The following is a 26,482-nucleotide window of genomic DNA, read 5'->3' as shown; positions in this document are numbered from 1 at the left end:
GAGCAACCGGGACAGACTCCGGCACCCCAACTGGGACTAGAACATGGGGTGCTGGCGCTGCAGGCGGAGGATTAGCCAAGTGAGCTGCGGTGCCGACAGAAAAAAATCTTAAATAACATAAAGTGAATAAGTTTGGAATTATGGATTTTATTCAAAATATAAAAACGAGATTAATACATGTTATATAGGTATTTAAATTTAATGCAGCGTATCAAGCCACAGTATTTCTGGTATGTTTTTGAATATATGCTGACAAAAATTAACACATATTATAGATGAAGAATACTTTGAACTCAAGGATGTGTACATATTACGTTCCATATACAGTATTAGAAAAAAATAATTTACACTAGGATTTCATATCCTAAAAATATTAATTTTTCTTGCCTTTTCTATAAGATAGCTTCCATTTTCATGTCTAAATATTAACTTCAATGCTGCAATTTTAAAATGGCCATATTTTGTCTTCATCATGAAAGCACTTATAGGAATTGTCTTATAATTTATTTCCCTTTGGTGTATCAGAATGTTTCATACTCAATCTTGACAAATTTCCATAATATTTCCCAATCACTTTTCATTATTTATGACATTATAAACCTAAGACATGAAAGTGTACTTTCTCCTCTACTCTGTCCTCTACATCTTTTGGAACAATGTGCATGCATGACTTTCATAAAATTCATCACCAGGAAGTGCTGCCTGGCAAGCATTCCCATTTTCTTAGCTCAGTAGCCAAAAAGAGCTCATGAAATCTGCAAGCCAGCAACCACTTAATCTTATGGCGGACTCTTGGCACTATAAATCCATAACTAATCAGGCTGAGCTGATAATGAATGCAACTTTTCTTGAACAATGTCTATTCTGTATAAAAAGAACACTGTTGAAATCATATGTTGCTTTCTCCAACTGTTTTATTCATTTACCACAGACTCAAACTATACTGGTGCTTGTAACAATTAATAACACAACAAAACAGTAATAGAAACTAACACACATTTCATGCATTTTGTATGAATAATCACAACTAATCCTCAGAAGAAAGCAGGTTTTATTAATATGTGTATTATAGATTAGGAATCAAGGCACTTATTTTAAATAAATTAATATCTTAAGCAGTTTTTAAAAGTGGAAATGGCATATCTTACAGGATATTTATACAAAATCACACACTGGGACCTGGCACTGTGGCACAGCAGATAAAGCCACTGTCTGCAATGCTAGCATCCCATAAGGGCACTGGTTTGAGTCCCAGCTGCTCCACTTCCAATCCAGCTCCCTACTAATGGCCTGGGAAAAGCAGTGGTAAATGGCCTGAGTACTTGGGCCCCTGCTACTCTTGTGGGAGACCCAAAAGAAACTCCCGGCTCCTGGCTTTGCCTGGCCCAGCCCCAGCTGTTGTGGCCATCTAGGGAGTGAACCAGAGGATGGAAGATCTCTCTTTCTCTGTCTCTCCCTCTCTTTGTGTAACTCTGATTTTCAAATAAATAAATAAATCTTTAAAAACATACACTATAAAACATACACTATAAAAAAGCAACAACACAATCAAAAAGGACTCATATTTGAAAGCATTAAACAAATTTATTTTAATTAAAAGATTGAAAAATATTTAAGTGAAACTGATTTTTCCCTAAACAATACATACATTCTATACATTCCCTAAACAGTGTACATAGAAAGAAAAGCAAAATGCTATGTACTTCAGACTTTCATTTGACCTTATATAAATATCTTTCCTGAATATCATTTGGAACAAAGAGTCTGCATTTTAATTGTTTCTGTTAAAATATTAAAAAGTAGTATCCTTACAGAGCATTAACTGATACTGCCTATGTATGGGCAAGTCAATAACAGGAATAGGGATACTAGCATGATCTAACATTCACGAATCAAGGTGTGTGTGACCAAGATTCTATAGCACCTTTGTTTAGTTATCTCCTTTAAGGTAATCGACCTATCAACATGATATCTGTTTTTGTCAGTGAATATACATGGCAAAACTACAATTCAATATTTTATGTATTGTTAACCTTGTGTAAAGGAATTCTTCAATAATCCAACCTGAATGTATTATGAAAATCCATTTACTATCCATAGGTCTTGTGCAAATACATGGAATGCTGCCAAAGATACCATAGGATCTCTGGCTGGTTGTTAATTTATTTTTATTATCATACATTTCAGAATAAGTTATGAAGTTAACTTAGCTACTCTCTCTCATCTAATCTAATGTGCAATGACCAAGGAATAGAAATTAGGAAACATACCAATTCTCCAACAACCAGCAATGCAGTTAGTTGGTTCAGAATATTCAGTGTTATGAGGATCGTGGAGTGGCCAGTAAAGCCACCATTCACAGCGCCTGCTTCCCATATAGGCACCACTTTGAGTCCAATCCAGCTCCATGCTAATGCACCTGGGAAAGCAGAGGAGGATGGCCCATCCTCCACATGGGAGACCCACAAGAAACTCCTGGCTCCTGGCTTTGGATCGGCCAGCCCCATTTGGGGAGTGAGCTAGCTGATGGATGATTTCTTTCTCTCTCTCTCTCTCTCTCTCTTTCTCTTTCTCTCTCTCTCTCTGTAACTCTTTAAATAAATAAAATAAATCTTTAAAAAAAGTCGATGTTTGATCCCTTTAAATTAGGGTGTAGTAGTAAAGACCATATGATCACTAAGCAAATCGTCCCTTCTAAAATTCAATGAAACTTGCTTTCCTTTTTTTTTCTTCATTTCTTATATTAACAACTCCAAAACAAACTGAAAACTGACATTTTAAAAAGATTCTAAAAAAGATTCTAATACATTTTCTTTGGATGTGATTTATAATGTTTCTAAGAAGTAAACATTCAATAATTCATTGGATTTTAAGAACCATGTTTCCATATTCAGGAACTATACATATGTTCAGTGACCCAACAATTAAATAACAATACATTTTCAAATGGGTTCCAGCATTATAATCATAACATATGCTAAAAGACTTGTCTTCTGTTTGGACTTCACTTAAATTATTACAAAAACAGAAATTTAAAATCTCATTTAGAATTTTTCCAACATTCCAGAAAATGGATTAAGCATTTCTACCAAAATAAAGTAATTCAAAATATGTATGACTTGTTATCTCCATAGGTATATACTGTATAAAGCTAACAGTCTAGTGATCATTTGTACTGAAACTACAAGAAAATAAACTAGGACATATTATCCCAAATTGAAAATCTTATTTGCAAATATAGTCTGTTTTTTTCATGAATTCAGGGAAAATTTATGGTACTCATTTTTTAAATGTTGCATTTCTTCAATCATGTGTGCTGTCACACATGCAGGTTCAGCATTGCTTTGCAGAGTTTGGTTTATGCTGCAATTTCTGTAATTCTACGTCTTAGATGCCTGCTGCCAGCAGGTGTCTGCAGGTGTTCGCCTATAAGAAGTTCATTGCCACGTCATTGCAACAAGAGTACTTTCTCTGGCAGTGGAAATTAGTTGCAAATGCACTGCAGGCAAAGTAATGTTGTAGACAATGATGCTTCATGTGCTATGAATGCACAATTATTAATTGTCTGTCAGGCAAAGATTAATCATTCTTTTATTTTTTTTTCCCAATGGGAGAAACAGTTATCAAATTCTAGTTTCCACAGATATTGTCAGTGTAATGGAAGGACTGTAACTATACTATGGGTCTCATGGACATTTAACTTTTGACAGCTGTGAATGCTTCTTTGTGAATGCAGACATTGTTCTTTGACTCAGAGTTTCTGGAAGAACTCCAAGATGCATTTTCAAGTGCTGCTGCAGGCTCGCTGAGTGAGTATTAAGAGTAGGTGATCTGAAACATGCATTGCTAAGGTGAACCAAAACTAGTATTCTTTCTACACATGAATTTATTTCAGCTTAGAGAAATGTAGTGAGTCAATGATGAATCTAAAATGACAAACATTCAACATCTGGAGATTCAACATTACTTTAAATCATTCTACGTACAATTATACATACAGGGAAGAAATTCTGACATGCACACAATACTTATATGTTTTCTTTGAATTCGCAGAGATACACAGGTATTGTTTTAAAATAAAATTACATTGTTTGACATGGGTGTTAATAATGTTGTCAGATGTTTAAACACAAATAGAATTTAGGCATGTGTAGTGGCTATTAGTCACTTGTTTTTAATATTTTAATTAATTAATGATTTTTCAATTTATTTAGATATTTAATTCATAATGGGATTATTTCATTTTATGTATTCTGAGAAAAATGGAAAATACATGATAAGAAATTTCCACTTTTAAAATATTTATATAATGGCTTCATGTCACAAAGAGCTATGGTGTTTTTTCTCTATACTTAGTCATGAAAGAGTTGTGATCTCTCCTCAAAGGAACCATTTTCATATTTTACTATTACTATCTTATGAGATAGATAATGCTTACTTTCACCTTAATTTGTTAAATATGTATTAATTATTAATAATTAGTCAAAACTTCTAAAACAGGAAAAATATCTTGAGACTTTATACTAATTAAGCAAAATGAATACTCTGTGTTTACACCTCGATTTTCTTCTGTTAACCCAACGTACTTAATTAAGTACTCTGACAATAATTTCTGGTAACAAATAATATCTTTGATATTCCTGAAATAGATCAGTGTAGAGACAGTTTATTTACAAGTACATTTCACAGTTTGCTATATTTCATTATAGTAATTAGAAAGCAATACTCCATATTCATAATTTGGAATTTTTCTATTGTTTTATTTTTCAAAATACATTTTATATTATAGAAACAATGACTTGCTTAGAAAGCATACTCATTGAAGCTAATGTCTTGGAATTGAAATATATTATTTTCATTTTCCCATTAAACTGAGTTAATAGCCCAAAAGTGTTCAGTTAATTAATGTAGTTAAGTCGAATACACAGATACTGAGAATCCTTGTAATTCATAGCAAAGTCTAGATGTTCTCTTTACTATCTGTCTGCAGTATGGAATACCACACAATTCCCTGAAACTTTGTGTAGTTTCGTCTGTAAGTAGTAACACCTTGTGAAATCATTATAAAAGTTAAATGAGACAATCTAATAAAATAAATACAATCTACTAAATGATTATGAGTCTATGAATAATTTTTTTTTTTTTACTTTTGATTTTGAGTTAGAAGTAATGTGTAGATTGCCAATGAACACTTGCATTAATTTGGCTGGAAAAACACAAATGTCAAAAAATATACTCAAATGCACTCCTATTCTTTAGTAAAAGTCAATTTAGGCCTGTTTTCCCCAATGTATTAGATTACTTCTATTTGGATCCATCAATACTATAATAAAAAATTAATATAAAAAACCTACAAATAAATTAAATGGTAATGTAGTCATTGATCAAAGTCTATCTGTATAGCGTTCACTGCTCATATAATATAGCAATTGATTGTAAAAAGAACCATACACTCATACTTGTAATCTATACCAAAATTGATTAGTTGCTCATTAGGAAATGTAATAATCAATCAAAATTGCAATATACATTATAATATGATATGTAATAGTAACTATGAACCTAATGTCACACTAAAAGCTTAATTAGATTGATGGAAGGTTATTACATATATAAAATATAAAATGCATCACAAAATTCTAAACAAAAACTGAGCTGACACAGATCTATTTTTCAAAAAGTTTAGTTTTCATTAACTTACCATCTAATTATCATTTTTAAAATGTTTCCCTTACTTATTTAATAGGTAGAGAAACAAAGAGTGAAATACAGGATAAGAAAGAGAGAGGGAGAGAAGGGTTCTAACCAGGCAATCACTCCCCAAACGCCTGCAGCACCTGGGGTTGAGCCAGACTGAAGCCAGGATCCAGGAAGTCCCAGTTATCCCATATGGGTAGCTAGAAATAGCTGGTTGTACCATCAGCTGCTGCCTCTGAGGGTGTGTGTTAGCAGGAAGTTGGAGACAGGAGCCAGTGGTGGATTTTGACTGCTCATACTGTGGAACAGGATGTGGGCATCTTAACCACTGAGCCAATGCTGGCCCCAATTATTAATATTTCTTTAAAGAAAAATAACTACATTTTAGGATAAAATAAGTAACTTGATACCTATAATTTAAGATTAATAATTACATTTTCTTCAATGAGATAACATTTTTGTTGTTCTTTTCATTTTTTAAATTTTTTATTTCTATAAGGAGAACAAATTTCATGTATGTCATATATAGAGATTTAGGAGCATAGGGATACTTCTCACCCTAACTTCCCTCCTGCCCACTCTCACACCCTCCATCTTCCTTGCTTATTCTTTTAATTTTTACAGTGACACACTTTCAGCTTATTTTATAATCATAATCATAATCCTCTAGTAAATAAAGAATTCAACAAATAGAAGATTACATTTTAAGATTTATTTATTTATTTTGAGAGTCAGAGTTACAGAGAGAGAAGGAGAGGCACACAGACAGATCTTCCATCCACTGATTCACTCCCCAGATAGTCATAGCAGCCATGGCTGGGCCAGGCAGAAGCCAGGAGCTTCTTCCAGGTCTACCACATGAGTGGCAGGGGTTCAGACACTTGGACCATCTTCTGCTGCTTTTCCAGGCCATTAACAGGGAGCCGCATTGGAAGTGGAGCAGCTGAAACTTGAACCAGTGCCCATGTGAGATGTCAATGTTGCAGGTAGCAGCTTTGCCCACTATGCCACAATGCCAGTCCTTGATATTACATGTTAATACTCATCATTTGCTTAACCAGTATGGTCATCATATGGTCTACCAGTGAAAAAGCACAATAATGTTATCATCTACCTAGTGGAGGTATTTTGTAAATGAAAATGTACAATTAACATAAGACCAGAATCAGAAGTGGATTCAAGGTATAGGTATTGGGCATAACAGTTAGGATGGTGCATGGGAGACTCCTACTGCATATCAGTGTACCTTGGTTCAAGTCCTGGTTTCACTTTTAATCCCAGCTTCCTGCCAATGTGCACACTGGAAGACAGTAGGTGATAACTAAACTAGTTGAAACTCTGCTACCCGCAAGAGAGACCTTGATTGAGTTCTTGGCTCCTGGCCTGGGTTTGACCCAACCCTAACTATTGCAAGAATCTGAGGAGTGAATCAGAGGATGCTAGATCTCTCTGTGTGTCTGTCTCTGCCTCCATCTCTCTCTCTCCCTAGCCTTCCAAATAAAACGAAACTAATTAAATACAACTCCAAAAAAAAAAAAAAAAATGAATTCAAGATCTTTGAGAAGCACCCTAGTATTCTGGGCCACATGGCTTCCTATTGATTTTGGACTTAAACCTTTAATTAATTAATTATCCTTTTGAAACTATTTGATTCTGACCACAGAAGAAGTATTAATATTGGAAATGTATTTCAACTGTATTACTAATACTTTGGATAGATAAAATCAAATGAAGTTTAATCTTAAGAAATTGCAATAATTCGTTGACTGACATTACTAAACTATAATATCTTTGTTTCAAATAAGTATGTATAATTTTATTTAAATAAAATTTGTCCATATTTTCATGGAAATTAGATACCATATTTGCATTCTTTACATTAATTATAACTTACTGTAGGAACTCTACTTATGCTAATTTACGAAACACTACTTAGCATCAGCATCTAGTTTCTGCTTAAAATAGATGGAATGTTATTGTCCAAGTGCAAATTTTTACTGACTGACAGATGTCAAAGCACACAAAACCTATTCTAGATAATTCCTGGGGCAAAATATCTATTCAATACTCTCTTTTGCAGTTCTACTAACAACCCAATGGATTAAAGTACCTTACAGAGTACTTCACTATGCATAAGAAGCACTAACTTCTCATAAAATTGTATTGACTTAAAATAATCTACCTTTCCCTCTTCATAAGGGAATAATGAGGGTATAATGAAGGATTTCAAAATGTCTGCAAAACATCTTGAAATCTTAAAAAGAATAGTGGAGGTCCCCAAATGAGTGCAAATAAAAAGAACTGAATAGAAACCCTCAACAGAATACAAACCAGGCCCTTTGCCAAATATGAACCATAATTATACTGATTTATCGAGGATGCCATAATTGCCATCTTTACTTATTAGTGGAGCTATTCATATTGATTAAATTTTCAAAGTATCCCAGAAATTGCACAAGAAACATAGTTTCAGTCTTTTAAGACTTTATATCCCAGACATGTGCTACCCAATATGGTAGTCATTGTGCACATGTGACTATTTAAGTCAATTAAATTGAAATGTTATTGAGATTTTTAGTTCCCCTCTCACACCACCCACATTTCAACAGCTCAAAAGCCATATCTGGCTAACAGTTATCAAACTGGACAAAACAGATATATGTAATTTACATCACTGAAGAAAGTTATATTGACCAATCAGCCTCTTGTAGAAGACTGGCATATATATGCTATAACAAATATTATTAAATAATGTAATTGATGCAGTAGTATTTTTACCTGTCATATTTCTTTTATTTTGATTACAGAATGTAGGTAACTTATCAGAAATTCAAAAAAATTCTGTAATCATTCAACTATCTTGATATGAATCAACTGATTATTTCTATCTCAAATAAAAAAGATAAAGCCCAGCATATGATAGGTATTAAGCAGATATCTGGAATGAATAAAATCATAAATGGGTAAGTATTTTGTGTTTATAAAGAGTTATTATGGAGCTCATTGTTTTTTGCCATTGATGGGATGTAGACCACAATAAAATTCTTAATAGGAATGATGATATAGTTCCAAAGAAAACAACCCTGTTAAGCAGGAAATTGGACACTGTGCAAGATCAGGTGCTAAATAATATACAAGGATGTTTAGATGAGCAAGTCTTCAATGTTGGTTCGACTGGATAGGGAGAATTTTTTTTGACAGAGAAAAGACTTATGGTGAACTCCCTGGAATAATTAGGAAAATTCAAAAGTCTGTAACAGGGAAGCACAGTAAAAATTAAATTTTAGAGTGGTGAAAAGTCTTATTTATTTGAGGTTTTATATAAAGATCTCTTGTTTAATGAAGGATTCCAGTCACCAAACTTGAATATAACTTGAATATAACGTTGTCAATTTGAACATTTTCATATAAGCAATAGTTGCTCTGAAATTTTTGTGATAAAACAGTTTTTAAATGATTAACTGAAAAAAATTTTTTTCCTTGAAAATCCAGAAAGGACACAGGGAACAGAGGAATAATATGATGTTTCTTTTAACTTATTTTCTAAAAATGAAGAGAGAGATGTTAGAATCAAAAAAACCAATGAATCCCAAGAGACGAGCCATAGCTCTAACAGAAAAACACATAGAAAAGCCAATCTTTCTATATAATGAAATTGACTTTTTTCCACTGGAATGTGCATATTTCAATGTGAGTATAAGCCAGATGGCAGCAGCCTTTGTTCTAACAGAGTCTAATGATAGATTATACATATAAAATATGTCACAATTACATACTCACACATCTTCCTTCAGATAGCAGTAAAGAACTGCTACTGACAATTTCAAGATCATTTATCTCCTCTATAGAACCATTTTGATCTTCCCCCTTACTCACTACAGTATCAAACAAAACTAATGTTCCCAGTACATACATGGTTCTGTATAGTGAAGATAAAGAAGCTAGCTAACTTCTATTAATCACTATTCTACTAGTGGATGTTGGAAGAATTGAATGTCAAATATGAGTTACTAAATTCTTATTAACTAATTAATTTACTTTCATATTTATAAACATATTCAGTACTTCCATTGATATAATGTGTCCTCTAAAACATAAAACCATTCTGAGAACTATGGAAGATTACTTTAAGTCAGTCATCTTCAACCCTTCATCAGCTCTCACATCAGTCTTCCTAACACTGTCTATTTTTCAAGTGTACATTTTTCTTTTTTCAATTTTTATTGGAAGTATGCATATAACTTTAAAATTACTGACACTAAGAAATAGTGTACAAGGTGAAGTATAAATCTCTATCCGTCTCAAAAATCTATTTCAAAACATAGCCACCATTACTGAATTTGCATGTGTATTTTTTTTCAGAAAGAATACCTCTCTTCCACCCTTTTTTTCTCCCTCCCTCACTCTTTCTAGGGTATATAGGTGATGCTAAATACACTATTCATAATGGTAGGATAGTATTCCTATATATACTGTTACATAAGATAGAAGAGTATTTCAAAGTGCATACCCCGTTTTTGTTTAATCAGTTTGTCTTTAATCATTTTCCAATGCAAGCATCTGTCACAATGAATATTTTCATATATATAATTTCATACATTTTACTTTGGTATACCTTCAGGCTACTTTCTTGAAAAGTAATTGTTCTAATATATATATATATATATATATATATATATATATGTTGTAGATTTTGGTAGATACGCTCTATTGGTCCTTCGAAGAGGATGTTTAATATATAGTTCTATCAAAAACATCAGTGTGTGCACAAAGAATTGCAAGCGGTGAAGAAGAAAACTGTCTATTTTATAGAGAGCTTTCTGTTTTGCTTCCAAGATCATATTTCAAAGACTGTAAGTAATTAATTAAATCTATAACTCAGTAAATTAATCTCAATCACTACATTATATGTTTGATTGCTGCAATTCCAAATGTATCACACTGGTCGGAGACCCAAACTATACAGTTACTCAGATCAGTCATTGAAAATAGAAAAAATGGTAAATGATGGCTCACTTTATCCCTCTAGGAGAAACTTTTACTATACTCCTTTTTAGAGATAAACAGGTTATATAATTTGAATTTTAAAGACTTTTAAGACATATATTCTTTAATTGCAGTCTAAAAATAGGTCATTCGCTGTTAGTCTGTACAGATTTCATACCTACTGGTATCACAAAAGTAATGTATTATATCTAAGTTTAGAGGATTCAAATCTAGCAAGAAAATTCTATAATCTTAACTCATCAGTTAGGCTAACAAAAAGAAATGAAAGATCTACTGGCTTAAGATTTCTTGGATGCTGCCAATCAATACTATTAAAACCTCACAATTATCACCAAAGAATTTCCTTGTTTATAATCCACACTAAATTGCTTCATGAAGGGCTATAATTCTTGACATTTTAATACACTAGGATATCACACAGTAATAAATCAATACAGTTAGCTATTTTAAGAAATACGTTTAAATGAAAAATCTGCTGTCTATGCCTTGATCTTAAATTATAATACACAAGTTTCAAATTATGACCACTCATCATTACCAAATATGTTTTCAGACAAATATGTGGATTTATGATAATAACAAGTTCGTGAAATACTTTTAATACCACAAAAGTCTGGAGAAATATTTTTAGCTTTTCACAATCAACTCTATCAAAAACTTTAATCTACTATTAATAGCCTAATTCAGTTGAAACCTATTTGATCAACAATTTCATTTTCTGGTGTCAAAACGTGTCTATGTAACCACTTTTTGTACTTGAGAGTATTGTTTGAAAGCATGTCTGCACATCATATGACTAGATGTTGCTTAGTGTAGCCCAAAACATGGATATGCTTGTTCTTGTCAATAAAAAATATTGGCTCAAATTTGATCACTGTTAGAAGATTCATTGTATCTTTTCAAGGAAGCAGCCGACATTCAATGCAGAGAGAATTATTCTTATTTATAAATGAGGCTTTTCCTTGTTTCTAAGATGATTTCCCTGCTGCATTCTTTTATTTGGGTCTTTTCCTGGCACAGAGGTCTTATCAAAATTCATTTTCCTCCAGAGCAGTTTCTAGGGCCACCTAGTGGTAAAAGGCAATGGTGGCTTCACAAGGCAGCCTTAATGCTGAGTTAATGACAGGAAGTTTTCATCATTTAACCAATGGAAACACAAGAGGTAATCTGGAATATCAGTGTGTTTCAAACACATCTATAAACAACTAATTCAACAGGTATCATTTGGCAAAATTAGTTCACTAACTATTTCAAACAACAATCATATAAAATCAGAAACTAAACTTTGAACTCAGTTGTGAAGATTTAAGGACTAAAACAAAGTAGTCATACTTCAGCTATTTTGAGTAGTCCAATAATTAATTTGAAAATTGCATGATCTTTCAGAACTTCTTTAGAGTTCATCAACATTGAATACCATGTTTCTGATACTATTAAGCATTTACATAACAAAGGATTCTACCTGTGGTTAATACATATTCGTAAAATTTCATATTGCATTTTTAATTTCGAAAGTATAAAAGCATCCCCTAAAATGTTTGTATCCTACTAGAAGATAATGACCAAGAGGAAAATACAGAAACAATCCTTCTGGGTGTGAAGTCTAAGTTGTGTGTGTCTGTAATAATATAGCTGTAGCCAATGGCTAGCATTCCTAGGCCAAAGGTTTCTAAATTTATCAGCAATTTCTACTGTAAGATTTTAGCTTCATCATTGCATATTACAAATTACTTTTCTCCCTCTTCCTTGCACCAGATTCAAAGGTAAACAAAATTGTTTCCAAATAAAGCATCTATGGCTTAGCTAAAATATTTGCACAAGAGATTCAGAGGAAATTTACAAAACTGTTGCAAAACCTCAGGAGACTGAAGTGGTCACCACCTCTAGATAAACTCTTCCAATTCAACATACAAGTGCATAGATTAACTGGAAAGATGTGTTTCTGTGGCTGTAAAAACTACTCTCAAAACCTCTATTAATAGGTAATCATATAATCAGGATTCTATAACCACAGGATCAAATCAGTAAAAATGACGTCATATCCATTACTTTTAAGATACTTAATTCCAAAATAAAACGATAAAACGTATTTCCGTGGTGAAACTACAGTTGTCAAAAGAGCAGGCACAGGGGCACGAAGTCTACTCCGGGATCAACTTTTCTTCTACGCCTGGGCTGGGCTGCAGGTCTAACATCACAAACACTGAAAACCTGTCTTTTGAACGTGAAGACCCCCTTTGGGGAGGAAGGCATCGGCTTTCACGGAGAGATCCGGGAATACTTACTGTAGTGACGACACTAGTGGAGTTTAGCAGGTGGCTCTTCAGCAAACTGGCTTTCTATCGACACTGCTTGTATCCAGGGGCTTCCCGGCTTTATAGTGCACACCAAATTATTCACATTCTTTCCAAAAAGTCGTTCACAGTTCCTGGTATTACCCGCACACACCTATAAAACGTAATTCAAAAATTTTTTTTAAAAAGTAGCGCCCCTGTTTGCAGCTCGGATGAGCCACTCCCTCTTCCAGGGTCCTCTCCAGCGTGTACCTGAGGCAGCAGCCAGGGCTGCGTTCCACTGAAAGACAGGAGGCAGGCAGGCGAGCTGACCAGGGCTGACCTCGGCCGCCCCTGACCACCACCGAGCCCGGCACCGGCGGGGCCCTCACCACTCCTCTCTCTCTCTCTCCGTCTGAGGACTGCACAGTGCCACGCTCGCATCACGCACACCGTGCAAGACTCCTCCATCTCCCCCGAATGTGCCATCCGCGCGGGGGCTCCGGCGGCGCCGCCGGAGCCGAAGGACGTCTCCGCCCGCGGCTGCCATCTATCGGCCACCGCGCGCCCGCTTCGCCCCGGGCCCATCATGTCTGCTGCAGCTTGGCTCGCACCAGAGGCGCGACAATAAACAAGTGCACCGGACGGGGCCCTGCACCCGCTTCGGAGCAGACGCCTCAGGGATCCCCGGCCATGCTTACCGCGCTGCCAGCCCCTCGGCGCCGGCTCCGGGGAAGACGCGACTTTCTCTGAGGAGTTTTTTTTTTTTTTTTTAGAACCTCCGGGCGGCCAGGACACGCCACAGGCGTAGAACAACGCTGTCCCTGCCCCCTCCCTCCCCAGGCACCCCAAAGGATGTCGGAGATAAAGAGTTCCGAATAATGACGACCGGGCGCCGCAGCTAGGGAAGGGACAGAGGAATAATAATTTTTTAAAAAGGAAAAAACAACAAAAAAGCCTGCAAGCGCCTGGAGCAATGAAACCGTCAAGAGAATGCGGGAGCGGTTCGAATTCTAACTAGGGGGCCGCGGCCGCGGCTCGGCGAGAGGGAAAGCGGCGGCGGGATCCCAGCGCGGTGGTCGCCGCCGCGCGGGGGGCGGAGGACAGCGCAGCAGCCGCAGCCGCCGCCGCCGCCGCCGCGGGAGCAGCTGAGGGGCCGGTGCCACCTTCGCTCGCCCCCTCACTACCATGTACAGCGTGCGCTGCAAGAAGAAGGCGGGCGATGCATGCACACCCTCCTCGCGCCCCGCTCCCTCTGGCTCGGCCCCGGGCGTGCGCCACTGACCAGGGGGGAATGTGGTGAAGACGGCGAGGAGGAGAGCGCAGGGGGGGAGGGGAGGGCTGGCTGGCCGGCCGGCAGGCGCGAACCCAGGCCGGAGGGTGCGTGGAGCCCCAGGCGGCTGGAGGGGGCGGCGGCGGCGGCCACTGCTGGCCTGGAGAAAGTTGCCCCCCTCTGCAGATGGGAACTGTAAGTACCCGCCCGATGGGGGTGGGAGTTAGGGGCTGAGGGGGTGCAGCCGAGGGTGCCGGGGACCCCGCGGTCGCGCAGAGGCGAGGGTGGGCGCCTGGGTGCGAGCGGTCTCGAGCGCTCGGCCAGCCCGGCCGTCACGTTGGCAGGGCCGGCGGGGCCAGGCTGCCCTGTCGGCGTCCCCCTCCTCCCGCTCCGCGCCTCCCCTCCCGGCAGCTTCTCCCCCTCCGCACCCCGCCCGGCTTCAGCTCCCAGCCCCTACCGCGAGGCGCCTCTTCAGCCGGTCCTCCGCCGCCCCCTCCCCCTCCCTTCCCATCCCACCGCTCGCGATCGCCCCCCGCGCTCCCTCCCCGCACCCCCCCAACCCCGCTGCCCGCTCCGACTACCGCGGAGAGCGCCGGGGAGAGCCGTTGGGGGAGCCCCGGAACCCGCGGTCGCCACCGCGGCGGCGGCCCCCGGGGCTGGCGGCGTCCGGGCGCCTCTTGGGCTCCACCGCCGGGACCGCACTGCTCGCCGCCTGCTCGCCCAGCCTGGGCTTCAGAAAGCCAGAGCACACCCCGAAGAGGTATTTTTTTTTAAGGGTGGCTATCATGAGTGGGCCCCGGAGACGTGAGACGGGGTAAGTCTGCCGTTTACTTTGCAAAAGAGGCTCGCGTGTGTCTGTGCGTGCGGCGGGGTGGCTTGCTTCCCCTCTCCTCCCTCCCCTCCTGCCTCCCTTTTCCCTTCCTTCTCTTTGGGGCGGGGTGGGGGAGGGGAGCCTCGCGTCCTGGAACTCCGGGTGCTTCTGCCTGGGCGGCCGTTGGAGCAGCTGTGCCGCGAGCCGCGGGTCCGGCCTGGGTGTGTGGCTATAGCCCGAGCGGCCCCAAGCTGCTCCGTGCAGCGCTGTGCAGGGCGGAGATCCGGGGTCTGAATTCTTTGGGGGAGAACAGATACAGTCCCCCGCCCCCGCTCTCTAGAAAAAAAAAAAAAAAAGAGAGAGAGCGAAAGAGAGGAGGGAAAAAATGATCCTTTGAGAAGGTAGAGCGCACCCGCGAATTTACATCGCAGGTGCTTTTCCCAGTCAGCATGTCAGCCTTCCCCGGCTCATTCAACTTTATTTTCTCAAATATTCGTTCTCCTTTGATGGCAAGGAGGAGGGGAAAGGGAGTGGGGTGAGAGGGGAAGCTCTGCAACCCAGGCGAACCAGAACTGAATTAAAGTTGTAAACGCCGGAGTTGCACGCTGGCTGGACACAATTTGCAATGGGTTCTCAGCTGGAGTTGGGGGGTGAGTGGGGGCGGGGAGCACGGGCAGGGCGGGGGAGGGCGCCCCGCGCTGCTGAATGGCTGTGCAGATTGGAGCCAGTGGAGAAACGAAATTCTAAGGTAAACGTTTCGCTTTCCTCGGGGCTGGTGTTGCGGCTTTGAAGCCGGGAGCTGTCGACCGCTGCGCGGGGAGGTCGGGGATGCCTCCGGGGAGGTGTTCACACGGTGGTCCCCATCGGTCTGGACCGCACGTGAGGGGCTCTTGGGCACCCGTGCGCTCTTGGCGTGGTGAAGGGCAGCGCTGCCCAACACGCGGATCTGGGCGACCCAGAGCGCGGTCTCCAGGCTCGAACCCGTGTCTCTCGGAAGCGACTCGGTTTCCGTGTGGGCTTTACGGTTCCACATCAGACGTCGGTGGCCATGAAGAAGGCGAGGCTGGCTAGAGAATAGGCAGTGGCTCCCAGAACCCGGCGTCTCCATCAAATGCCAGCCCCCCCCCCCCCAGCCTCCACCCCCACTCCCCCAGCCCGCACGCGGCCCCGCTCGCCAACGCACCCGCACTAACACGCACACACTCGCTCCATGTAGGTCCCTCCTTTGAGAGTGGTGCTGTCGACCACAAGTGGAAGGCAGCTTGCTAGGGGACAAAAAAGAAAAAAGGGGAGGGGGTGTCATATGGGTTCCTTGGAGGGGGGCAGGGGAGGTGAAATTCGGATATTAAAGCTCTGACCCATGCACTTACTGTTCTCCACCCTCTGCTTTGCCTCCTAATCAGTCCAGCCGCCCTTTCCCTGATGGAAAAAAAAAGTGGGGGGGGGGCAGCATTGACAATTAAATGTAATAAGCAACTCCAAAGATGGGAGTGCTGGCGAGGTGGTTCTCAGTCCCGATGCTGTGAATTCCTAGGGTTAGCTTTGCATACCGTGAGAAACAGGAGCGGGGCCGAGGTGAGGTAGGCTTTGGCGCCGGTCCTCGGTTTACTTTGAGCTGATTCCGGGTAAATGCTAGGAGCGTCCTCTTGCAACTCAAGGTAACGGCGGTGTTCCGAGACTGCAGATTTCCTTCGCCGAGTTCTTTTTGTAATCCACCGTGCAGAAGCGTTTCAGTGGCTTAAAGATGCAGTTTGCTGGCGTCGCTGACATGATCAATGAGGAGAAGTCGTCGCAGGGCGCTCTCGGGGAAGCGCTGCTAAGTGGCACCGTGCGAGCAATTAGGACGCTGATGTGCTTAATAGCGTGGTAGTGAGGTCCACCATCAAAGCGAACGCCCTCTTCCTCTTCTTTTTTTCTTCCTCCTTACTCAAAGCTTCCGAAGACAATTGGTGATTTAAGAGCTGCTTCTGGCTCCTTTTCAATGCATTCTCGTGCATCCTTTTCTGCCTGGAAAAGTATTCTTTAGGTTGCCACCCTGGCATTTCTGGGCGATGATCTGAAAATAACCCAGGTATTCTGGCTCCTTGCCTTCAATTCTGTGAAGATGGGAGACCTCCATGGTGAACTGTTAACTGAAGAGGTTCCGAAAGAAAGGAGTTGGGGAAGGTGGGGGTGAAGGCTGGATCTAGGTGAGGGGAGCCTTGTAAAATGGTGCTTCTTTTCTCTTAAATTAGAACCATGAGACTGAACTGACAGCCATTTTATGTATATTTATGGGTTGGTTTTGAAAGGGGGGGGGCAGTGGAGGCAAACACCAACGTGGGACTTTATCTGCCCTGATATTGTAAGGAGCCGCACATTTGCAGCGTGCTTATTAGAAAAAAATGGAATCAACCTTTAAATCAAAATGAGTATCAGATTTTAATAAAGTCTGGAGAATGTGGCTGATCCACTGGGAGATGGCGGGGAGGGCTGTCATTCACCGGCCCTCCTGGGTTTCAGAGAAAATCCTACCGAGAGAGAGACTTGTAATCCCTTAAAATTTTGTCATGTTCTGTTGTTTCCTTGTTCCCTCTCTCCCTTGCAGGAGGTAAAATGCACACTTGCTGCCCCCCAGTAACTTTGGAGCAGGACCTTCACAGAAAAATGCATAGCTGGATGCTGCAGACTCTAGCGTTTGCTGTAACATCTCTCGTCCTCTCGTGTGCAGAAACCATCGATTATTATGGGGAAATCTGTGACAATGCATGTCCTTGTGAGGAAAAGGACGGCGTTTTAACTGTGAGCTGTGAGAACCGGGGGATCATCAGTCTCTCTGAAATCAGCCCTCCACGTTTCCCAGTCTACCACCTCTTGCTGTCTGGAAACCTTTTGAACCGTCTCTATCCCAATGAGTTTGTCAATTACACCGGGGCTTCAATTCTGCACCTGGGGAGCAATGTTATCCAGGACATTGAGACTGGGGCTTTCCATGGGCTGCGGGGTTTGAGGAGGCTGCATCTGAACAACAACAAACTGGAACTTCTGCGGGATGACACGTTCCTTGGCTTGGAGAACCTGGAGTACCTACAGGTCGATTACAACTACATCAGCATCATTGAGCCCAGTGCTTTTGCGAAGCTGCATTTGTTGCAGGTGCTCATCCTCAATGACAATCTCTTGTCCAGTTTACCCAACAATCTTTTCCGTTTTGTGCCCTTAACGCACTTGGACCTGCGGGGGAACCGGCTGAAACTGCTGCCCTACGTGGGGCTGTTGCAGCACATGGATAAAGTCGTGGAGTTACAGCTGGAGGAAAACCCCTGGAATTGCTCCTGTGAGCTGATCTCCCTCAAGGATTGGTTGGACAGCATCTCCTACTCGGCCCTGGTGGGGGATGTGGTTTGTGAGACCCCCTTCCGCTTGCACGGCAGGGACTTGGATGAGGTATCCAAGCAGGAGCTTTGCCCCAGGAAACTTATTTCCGACTACGAGATGAGGCCGCAGACGCCTTTGAGCACCACGGGGTACTTGCACACCACCCCGGCCTCGGTGAACTCGGTGGCCACCTCCTCCTCTGCTGTTTACAAACCCCCTTTGAAGCCCCCTAAGGGGACCCGCCAGCCCAACAAGCCCAGGGTGCGCCCCACTTCTAGGCAGCCCTCCAAGGACTTGGGCTATGGCAACTACGGCCCCAGCATAGCCTACCAGACCAAATCCCCGGTGCCTTTGGAGTGTCCCACCGCGTGCACTTGCAACCTGCAGATCTCGGATCTCGGCCTCAACGTGAACTGCCAGGAGCGCAAGATCGAGAGCATCGCCGAGTTGCAGCCCAAGCCCTATAATCCCAAGAAAATGTACCTGACGGAGAACTACATCGCCGTCGTGCGCAGGACAGACTTCTTGGAGGCCACGGGGCTGGACCTCCTGCACCTGGGCAACAACCGCATCTCGGTGATCCAGGACCGCGCCTTCGGGGACCTTGCCAACCTGCGGCGCCTCTACCTGAACGGCAACCGGATCGAGAGGCTGAGCCCGGAGCTGTTCTTCGGCCTGCAGAGCCTGCAGTATCTCTTCCTCCAGTACAATCTCATCCGCGAGATCCAGGCCGGCACCTTCGACCCGGTGCCGAACCTGCAGCTGCTCTTCCTGAACAACAACCTCCTGCAGGCCATGCCCTCGGGCGTCTTCTCGGGCCTCACCCTCCTGCGGCTGAACCTGCGGAGCAACCACTTCGCCTCCCTGCCCGTGAGCGGAGTCCTGGACCAGCTCAAGTCGCTCATCCAGATCGACCTGCACGACAACCCCTGGGATTGCACCTGCGACGTGGTGGGCTTGAAGCTGTGGGTCGAGCAGCTCAAGGCCGGCGTCCTCGTGGACGAGGTCATCTGCAAGGCGCCCAAGAAGTTCGCAGAGACGGACATGCGCGCCATCAAATCGGAGCTGTTGTGCCCGGACCACTCGGACGTGGTGGTCTCCACGCCCACGCCCTCCTCCATCCAGGGGCCCGCGAGGACCGGCGCGGTGACCACGCCCGCCGTGCGTTTCAACGGCACCGGGGCGCCCGCGGGCTTGGGTGCGGGCGGAGGGGCGTCGTCGGTGCCCTTGTCCGTGCTCATCCTCAGCCTGCTGCTGGTCTTCATCATGTCCGTCTTCGTGGCCGCCGGGCTCTTCGTGCTGGTCATGAAGCGCCGGAAGAAGAGCCAGAGCGACCACACCAGCACCAACAACTCGGACGTGAGCTCCTTCAACATGCAGTACAGCGTGTACGGCGGCGGCGGGGCCGGCGGCGGCGGCGCGGGCGGCCACCCCCACGCGCACGTGCACCACCGCGGCCCGGCGCTGCCCAAGGTGAAGACGCCCGCGGGCCACGTGTACGAGTACATCCCGCACCCTCTGGGCCACATGTGCAAAAACCCCATCTACCGCTCGCGGGAGGGCAACTCGGTGGAGGATTACAAAGACTTGCACGAGCTCAAGGTCACCTACGGCGGCAACCACCACCTGCAGCAGCCGCCGCCGCCGCCGCCGCCGCCGCTGCTGCCCCAGCCGCAGTCGCAGCCGCAGCCGCAGCCCCCGCCCCCGCCGCAGCTGCAGCTGCAGCCGGGGGACGAGGAGAGGCGGGAAAGCCACCACTTGCGGAGCCCCGCCTACAGCGTCAGCACCATCGAGCCCCGGGAGGACCTGCTGTCGCCGGTGCAGGACGCCGACCGCTTTTACAGGGGCATTTTAGAACCAGAGAAACACTGCTCCACCACCCCCGCCGGCAACAGCCTCCCGGAATATCCCAAATTCCCGTGCAGCCCGGCTGCGTACACCTTCTCCCCCAACTATGACTTGCGGCGGCCCCACCAGTATTTGCACCCGGGGGCGGGGGACAGCCGGCTGCGGGAACCGGTGCTCTACAGCCCCCCGAGTGCTGTCTTTGTAGAACCCAACCGGAACGAGTATCTGGAGTTAAAAGCAAAACTAAACGTTGAGCCGGACTACCTCGAAGTGCTGGAAAAACAGACCACATTCAGCCAGTTCTAACGAACAAGCAAAGAAACTCCCACCCCGCCCCCCGCCCCCCGTCCCCCGTCCCCCACCCCCTTCTCGGAGCGCTTTGCGTTGCAACAGAACAAACGCGACAAAACAAAACGCGAGCAAGCGAGCAAAGCAGACGCGCGCACGGTGCACACGCGTGATGAGCCGTGCCGTCTCAACGTTTAGGGCGAAGTGCCTTGGCACAGGGTTCTCAGCTTCGGCGGAAGATAACTGAAAGGGTGTGCAGTTTGGTTTTTTTTTTTTTTTTTTCCCTTTTCGTTTTACACGCGGGGAACATTTGTGTAAGTTGGGTCCGTCACGTTTTCTCTTGCTGGGTGGGCGGGAGGAGAGGGTCGCGGTCGTGTTGGAGGTGCGTTAGCGAGGTGGACGATGGCAGCGCGCAGATCCTCCTCTTTCTCTCCCTTTGCCGCACCGCACCACGCCCCACTCCACTTCCACCCCCTCCCCCCATTCTCCTCCTCTAAGCCTTGGGTGGGTCTACATGGCTTTGGCGGAGAGATTAGCACACCGCAACTTTAACAGGAAGTTTGTTCTCTCTCTCTCTCTCTCCCCCCTCCCCTTCCTCCTCCTCCCGGCTCATTCCTCTCCTTTGTTTTTAAAGGATGTGTTTGTATGCATTCTGGACATTTGAATTTAAAAACAAAACAAAACAACGAAAAACAACAAAAAAATTGTGATCCTGAAAAGGATCACTATAGATGTGGACAAATCATTAAAATTTACAGAGCTATATGATCCATAATTGATTAGTCAAAATAACTTATTGATGAAATATACAAATATTTTATTGTAGCACCTATTTTTATATGCACATTTAGCATTCCTCTTTCCTTCACTATTTAGCCTATGGTTTTTTTTTTGCAGAGGTGTCGCATTGTATTAGGAGCTGCATTTCCAAAACCCGAGTGATACCAGAAAGGCATTTTAAATCATTAAAAATGTGGAGCTGTTAATGGCAAAATCGTTAAAAGCCAATGCAACCCACCCCAATTGGATCTGTAATTTAAAAATTAAAACAAAACAAGGCTGATTGTATCCTAATGTATAAAGGGAAAAAAATAGGGCAATTATTCGGGCCATTCCAGTGAGAATTGTGTGCAAGTTTTTGGTTTTATTAGAGAAGACTTCAAAGTATTTTTATTAGTGAACCAAAATGATGTGTTGATTTGACTACTATTGTAGCCGAGTTTCTGATTGTTTAACCAAACCCAGTCGCATTTGTACAGATCCACGTGTACTGGCACCTCAGAAGACCAAATGATGGACTGTACAAGTCTCTCTATACAATGTGGTTATCCCTCTGGGCAGCAAGCAGTGATGCTAAGGACAAACAGGATCTCTGTAAGATGGGGCTACTGTTGTTACAGTCTCATATGTATCCCAGCACATGTAATTTTTTTAAATAGTTTCTGAATAAACACTTGATAACTATGTCAAATATGAGGGATTGAAGTAATGATTACTCAAAGTGTAAAAGTTTTAGCTTTGTGTGATTGATGGGATTCCAGTTATTAACAATTTAGGAACTAGGAGCTAAACTGTATTCCTAATAGAAAAAGATCTCCCCCATTTATAAAAAATCTTAAAATGTACATATGTCTAATTTATGCCTTTATTGGTTCAGGGAAGTATATTTTTTTCTGAATGCATCACGCAACGTGTTTATTAATGATATTTTAACTGTATACGTTGCTTCCCTACTGAAGTATTCATCTGATACACGGAGCATGGTAAGTGATATATTGCACATTCGCTTTTCTCTCAGTATTATGTATTTTGTCATGTCAGTGTTATTTATTCAGCCTGTACTTTTCCATAACTTCCATATCTTAACTTGTGTCAAACTACCTTCAACAAGTATGATGGATACATTATCTGAGGTTGGTTGGTAACCTAATTGTTCAACATGCTGGTGGGTATAACCGAATCGCCTGTTTGGCAGTTAATGTGGATTAGTTCTTCAGGATAAGGAACATTTGAACGAATCTGAAATTGAAAGGGCCATGTACTGTGTTGTTAATGGTGAATGCCCACTTCATCTTCCTTAGAATGGGTAAAATATCAAAGGCTGTTCATGAACTTTGTGTTTAAGGAACAATTTCCATGGCATTCTGCCACAAAGAGGCAGCATTCACCCATGAGTAAATTGACAGTAACTGTTTGAATTCAGATTGAGCAGGTCGTATCAGTTTCCCTGAGGAATTATAAAAAAAAATTTTTTTTAATTGTAACGCTACATTGACCAAGTATGGTAAGCTATCCATATTCTTTGCAATAGTTTCCCTTCCAAATGTTTCTTCAAAGAGGAAAGGAATAAGCTTAATAATTCCATGATACTATCATGAAAAAAAAAAGTATCTTTTGCACTTTACTTCCTCAATTTTAGACCCAGGATTAGGGAGAAAAAAAATGAATAAGTACTAGCATTTCATTTCACAATTGGGGTTGCTATTAATGTTTATTCATGTTGAGAATTACTTTTTTTCTTTTACAATGTCAGTATTATTTCCTCAATATTATTACATATAGACATGACAGTGTTTTATAAATGATAAGGTATTAATGCAATGTGGATTCCTCCAGGTTACCTAAGATTCATTTCTTAATTTCCTAATCTTAACAATTGAAATAAGTATTACATGAAATTAAAGACATAGTTCTGGACAATTCAGGTAATTTCCAAAGAAAGTTCATTAGTGTAATTTTCAAAGATTTATAATGTTTTATTATTTTCAAGCCAACACCATTTCATCAATCTTGTCACATATATTCTGTAGGTTATTTTTATTTATACACTTTCTTAGGTGTCCAACATTTTTTAATCTCAAGAATAACAATTATATGATTTATTAATAAAGATTACTTCTGATATATAACTTATATTTTCCCAAGTAGAGTAAGAGGATAAAAAGGGAAATCATCCTGTCTCTGATAAACTTGAAGGGAAAATTACCATGTCATGTCAGAATCATGAAACTGTACAGAATTAAAAATGAATTATTTTTCTCCGTATACATGGCCTCCTACCAGGGCATTAACATAGACAGAACAATACTTGTGTGCATTTGAAATTTTGATTTTTAATATTTCAGGTTGTTCACTGAGTAAATCATTATATTGATTGATCAATGGTATATGATTGGACTAAGCAGTCTTGCAGATTCTCTCCACAGTATTTTGGGGAACAACAATATATAATGTTTCAGGCATCAATTAAAATTTGGATGCAAACTAAGCTTATTCTTTGTGACTATTTTATTTGGTATGTTACATAATCTCAAATAAATGTTTTTCCAGGTAGATATTACAAACTATTATTTTTATCTCTAAGGATTTAGTGTAAATATTTAAATTATCCCTAGACAAAATAACCATATTCCATGTAAATGTAGATAATTTATATGGCAGTACACAAAGTCATTTCCAGGTACTGTTGGTCCAGCTTATGAGATAAACAGGGTTAGCACACAAGTCCCACCTGGAATACATCTTTGGGTTAGGCAAAATTCTGACCATTATACATGCGAATTAGAAGGTGTTGGCAACTGTTTTGAGTACCTGAGTCTATACTTCTTCCCTGTTCCCTCAACCTCAGTAGGAAAATCATCCTAGTGTCTAAGAAGAACACCTACACATCATGTGAAACAGGTTACAATTTAGGAATATAGATTAATCTAAGATTTCAGTTGCTTCTGTTACACATCAATTCTTTGTTTAATATGTTACATTTCTGGCAAATTATTCAAATTAATCTTATCTGCTTTCTCATTATTTGTGACCCTCTGCCTATTTCTTTGTATCTCCTCCCTTTCTCCTTCCTTTCTTTCCTGTCTTCTTTTCTTCATTTTATCTGAGGAGGAAAAGAGTGAGAATGGTTTAGTCCTTTTGTTGAAATGCAAAAAAAAAAAAAAAAAAAAAAGAACCCATTGGTTATTTAATTTCAAGAGCTCAGTAGATTGTTCCCAAAGTAGGCCACAAATATGCTCCCAATTCATTTGGAAATATGTTTGTTACACTAGATTAAGATGTTTGCAGGCATGGCAACATGTACACTAAAGAGGAAGCAGAAATATCGAAGGAATATAATTCAACACTAGAATCCAGCCCATTTAGCTGACTGATTAGCAAAGAGAATAAAATGTGAAAATGGTAATTAAGGTGCTATCAGTTTAACTAATTAATTTATGAATAATGTCCCTCAAACCACTTGAAGTTCTCTGTTATTTACAAGTACAAATATATTAATAAGTTAAACTAGTTGGATAGACATAAGTCATGTGCCTAAAAAATGTTAGCTAACATCTATATCCAAACAAAATTTGTCACCATTAATATTGCATTTGACAATTGTATTTATTTGTTGTTAATGTTAATTCAATTTAATGCCTCTATAACTGCAGTACCCATATATATTGCCATAAGTATATTTAACATTTATGTGTCAAACAATAACAGATGGATTATAAAGGGGTGATTGCAGACACAGCTTTCATCCAGGGCTCTATTTGAAAAATTTTAAGGAATTCAGATTATACCTTCATGCTTCAGGAATGTAAGATTGCGGGAAAGGAAAGAATGTGATGTAATATAAATGTTTGACTGTGACAATAATGTCATACTATTTTTTTCTTTGATTGTGTTTAGCAGACCATTTGGCTTACAAAGACATAGGTCAGATATTCCTCATGGTAATTATACAAGTACTAGTAAATGAATAATTTTTGTACTCAGTTTTTAAAAGAAAAATATTTAACCCTAATTAAGTTTGAGTGATTTAGATTACTTCTTATAAAAAAAACTTTTGAAGATCAAACTACAAATATTTCATAGAGAATTGATATAATGCAAATATGGAATAATTGGACTGTCTTTTGTTCTATTCACTGTCAAAAATAAAAATGTAATGATATATTGCACAATGCTAAGTATGTCAGATATGTTTTTATTGTGTATTAGGAAAGTCATTTTATAGAAGAAGACATTCATAGGACTATATTGATGGAAATCTTCCAATGAGTTTTTTTTAATTAACCATCTCTATCAGTGAACATAAAGAAATATTGTATATTTCTACTATAAAATAAACATGTTCCTGTTTAAAAATTACATGTGTTCCTAAAATTGGAAATAATGAATCAATATTTTGTAGGATTAATTTTTTATGTTTCCTCATTAATGTTTTTATTTGACATATGCATAGATGGAACTAAACAGCATCAATACTTTGGTCTTCTTTAGTCAAACTTATTACAGATCATACATTTTAAGAGAGGTTTTCAATTTATCACCATTTACTTCAAATTTCATTGCAATACTTCAATTTTGAGTCATATCCATGTACATATAAGTGAAAGTAGAAAAATTCTGTTACTTTTAATGTCCTGGAAGGTGCATAATTGAAACTTTTACTTACAAATTCATTTTTTTCCAACAGTGATAATTTTTATTCTTCCTAACTAAAATACTTTAAGATTCTTCTTGTAGAGATCATTAAAATGAAAATTTAATATTAGATACCAATATTCTCAATGTAGTATGTGTGTATTTAAATAAAACATGAGAGGTGAGAACCTCATATTAATTGATTATCAAAGTTCTTTTCCAGATTTCTGATGACCAGCATGCTTTATACATCACAGGTTCATTGGTGTCATGCAGACTAAAATTTTAGATCTTCAGTATGAAAGTCAGTATGTAAACATGCATAATTGATGAGTAAATGCATCTTACCAGTAATAATGTATCTACGTATATCGTGCACCAAAAAAATCATGCTTTAATTTAAAAAAAATGTTGGTATAATTGTCCAGTTTGCCAATTTGCATGAATTTTAAGGGATTGCTGCACATCATTCCCTATGGAACTATGCACATGTAAATGACTAAGGACTATGTA

The 26,482-nt window shown here is 41.0% G+C and overlaps 2 protein-coding genes and 1 long non-coding RNA gene across 22 annotated transcripts in view; 1 reads left to right on the top strand and 2 right to left on the bottom strand.

Moving 5' to 3' along the window:
- LOC103349096 (uncharacterized) overlaps positions 1-13,812 on the bottom strand; it is a 372,847-nt gene extending 359,035 nt beyond the window's left edge. For 12 of the 17 annotated variants that reach the window (XR_016212797.1, XR_016212799.1, XR_016212801.1 and 9 more), the window contains exons 1-2: positions 13,251-13,383; positions 12,990-13,152 (exon numbers count right to left, since the gene is read on the bottom strand). This is a non-coding gene — a long non-coding RNA (uncharacterized LOC103349096). Of the gene's footprint in view, positions 1-12,989; positions 13,153-13,250; positions 13,474-13,678 lie in introns of those variants that run through there. The other 5 variants (XR_016212808.1, XR_016212809.1, XR_016212802.1 and 2 more) reach the window with 4 other exon arrangements.
- Positions 13,813-14,165: 353 nt separating this feature from the next.
- SLITRK5 (SLIT and NTRK like family member 5) lies at positions 14,166-25,693 on the top strand. Of its 4 annotated transcripts, none has more exons than XM_089303513.1 (2): positions 14,166-14,235; positions 17,649-25,693. In XM_089303513.1, the coding sequence occupies exons 1-2, from the start codon at positions 14,166-14,168 to the stop codon at positions 20,570-20,572; spliced, it is 2,994 nt and encodes a 997-aa protein (XP_089159639.1). In that variant the 3' UTR covers positions 20,573-25,693. The 4 variants fall into 4 exon arrangements, with proteins under 4 accessions (XP_089159639.1, XP_051705953.3, XP_051705952.3 ...); XM_051849993.3 differs by lacking the exon at positions 14,166-14,235 and adding an exon at positions 14,260-14,445; XM_051849992.3 differs by lacking the exon at positions 14,166-14,235 and adding an exon at positions 14,454-15,064.
- On the bottom strand, positions 15,639-17,638 carry LOC108177056 (uncharacterized). Its single transcript, XM_089304844.1, has 3 exons — positions 16,612-17,638; positions 16,432-16,480; positions 15,639-16,326 (listed from the first exon to the last, which is right to left on the bottom strand). Exon 3 carries the CDS (start codon positions 16,167-16,169, stop codon positions 15,639-15,641), a length of 531 nt encoding a protein of 176 aa, XP_089160970.1. The 5' UTR covers positions 16,170-16,326; positions 16,432-16,480; positions 16,612-17,638.
- Positions 25,694-26,482: the final 789 nt, after the last annotated feature.

Source organism: Oryctolagus cuniculus, chromosome 9 (assembly GCF_051225735.1).
Source record: "Oryctolagus cuniculus isolate XC-2025 breed Fujian yellow rabbit chromosome 9, ASM5122573v1, whole genome shotgun sequence".
Classification (NCBI taxonomy): Eukaryota; Metazoa; Chordata; class Mammalia; order Lagomorpha; family Leporidae; genus Oryctolagus; species Oryctolagus cuniculus.
Note: the sequence above shows the minus strand (reverse complement) of the source record. Positions and strands in the feature narration are given on the sequence as shown.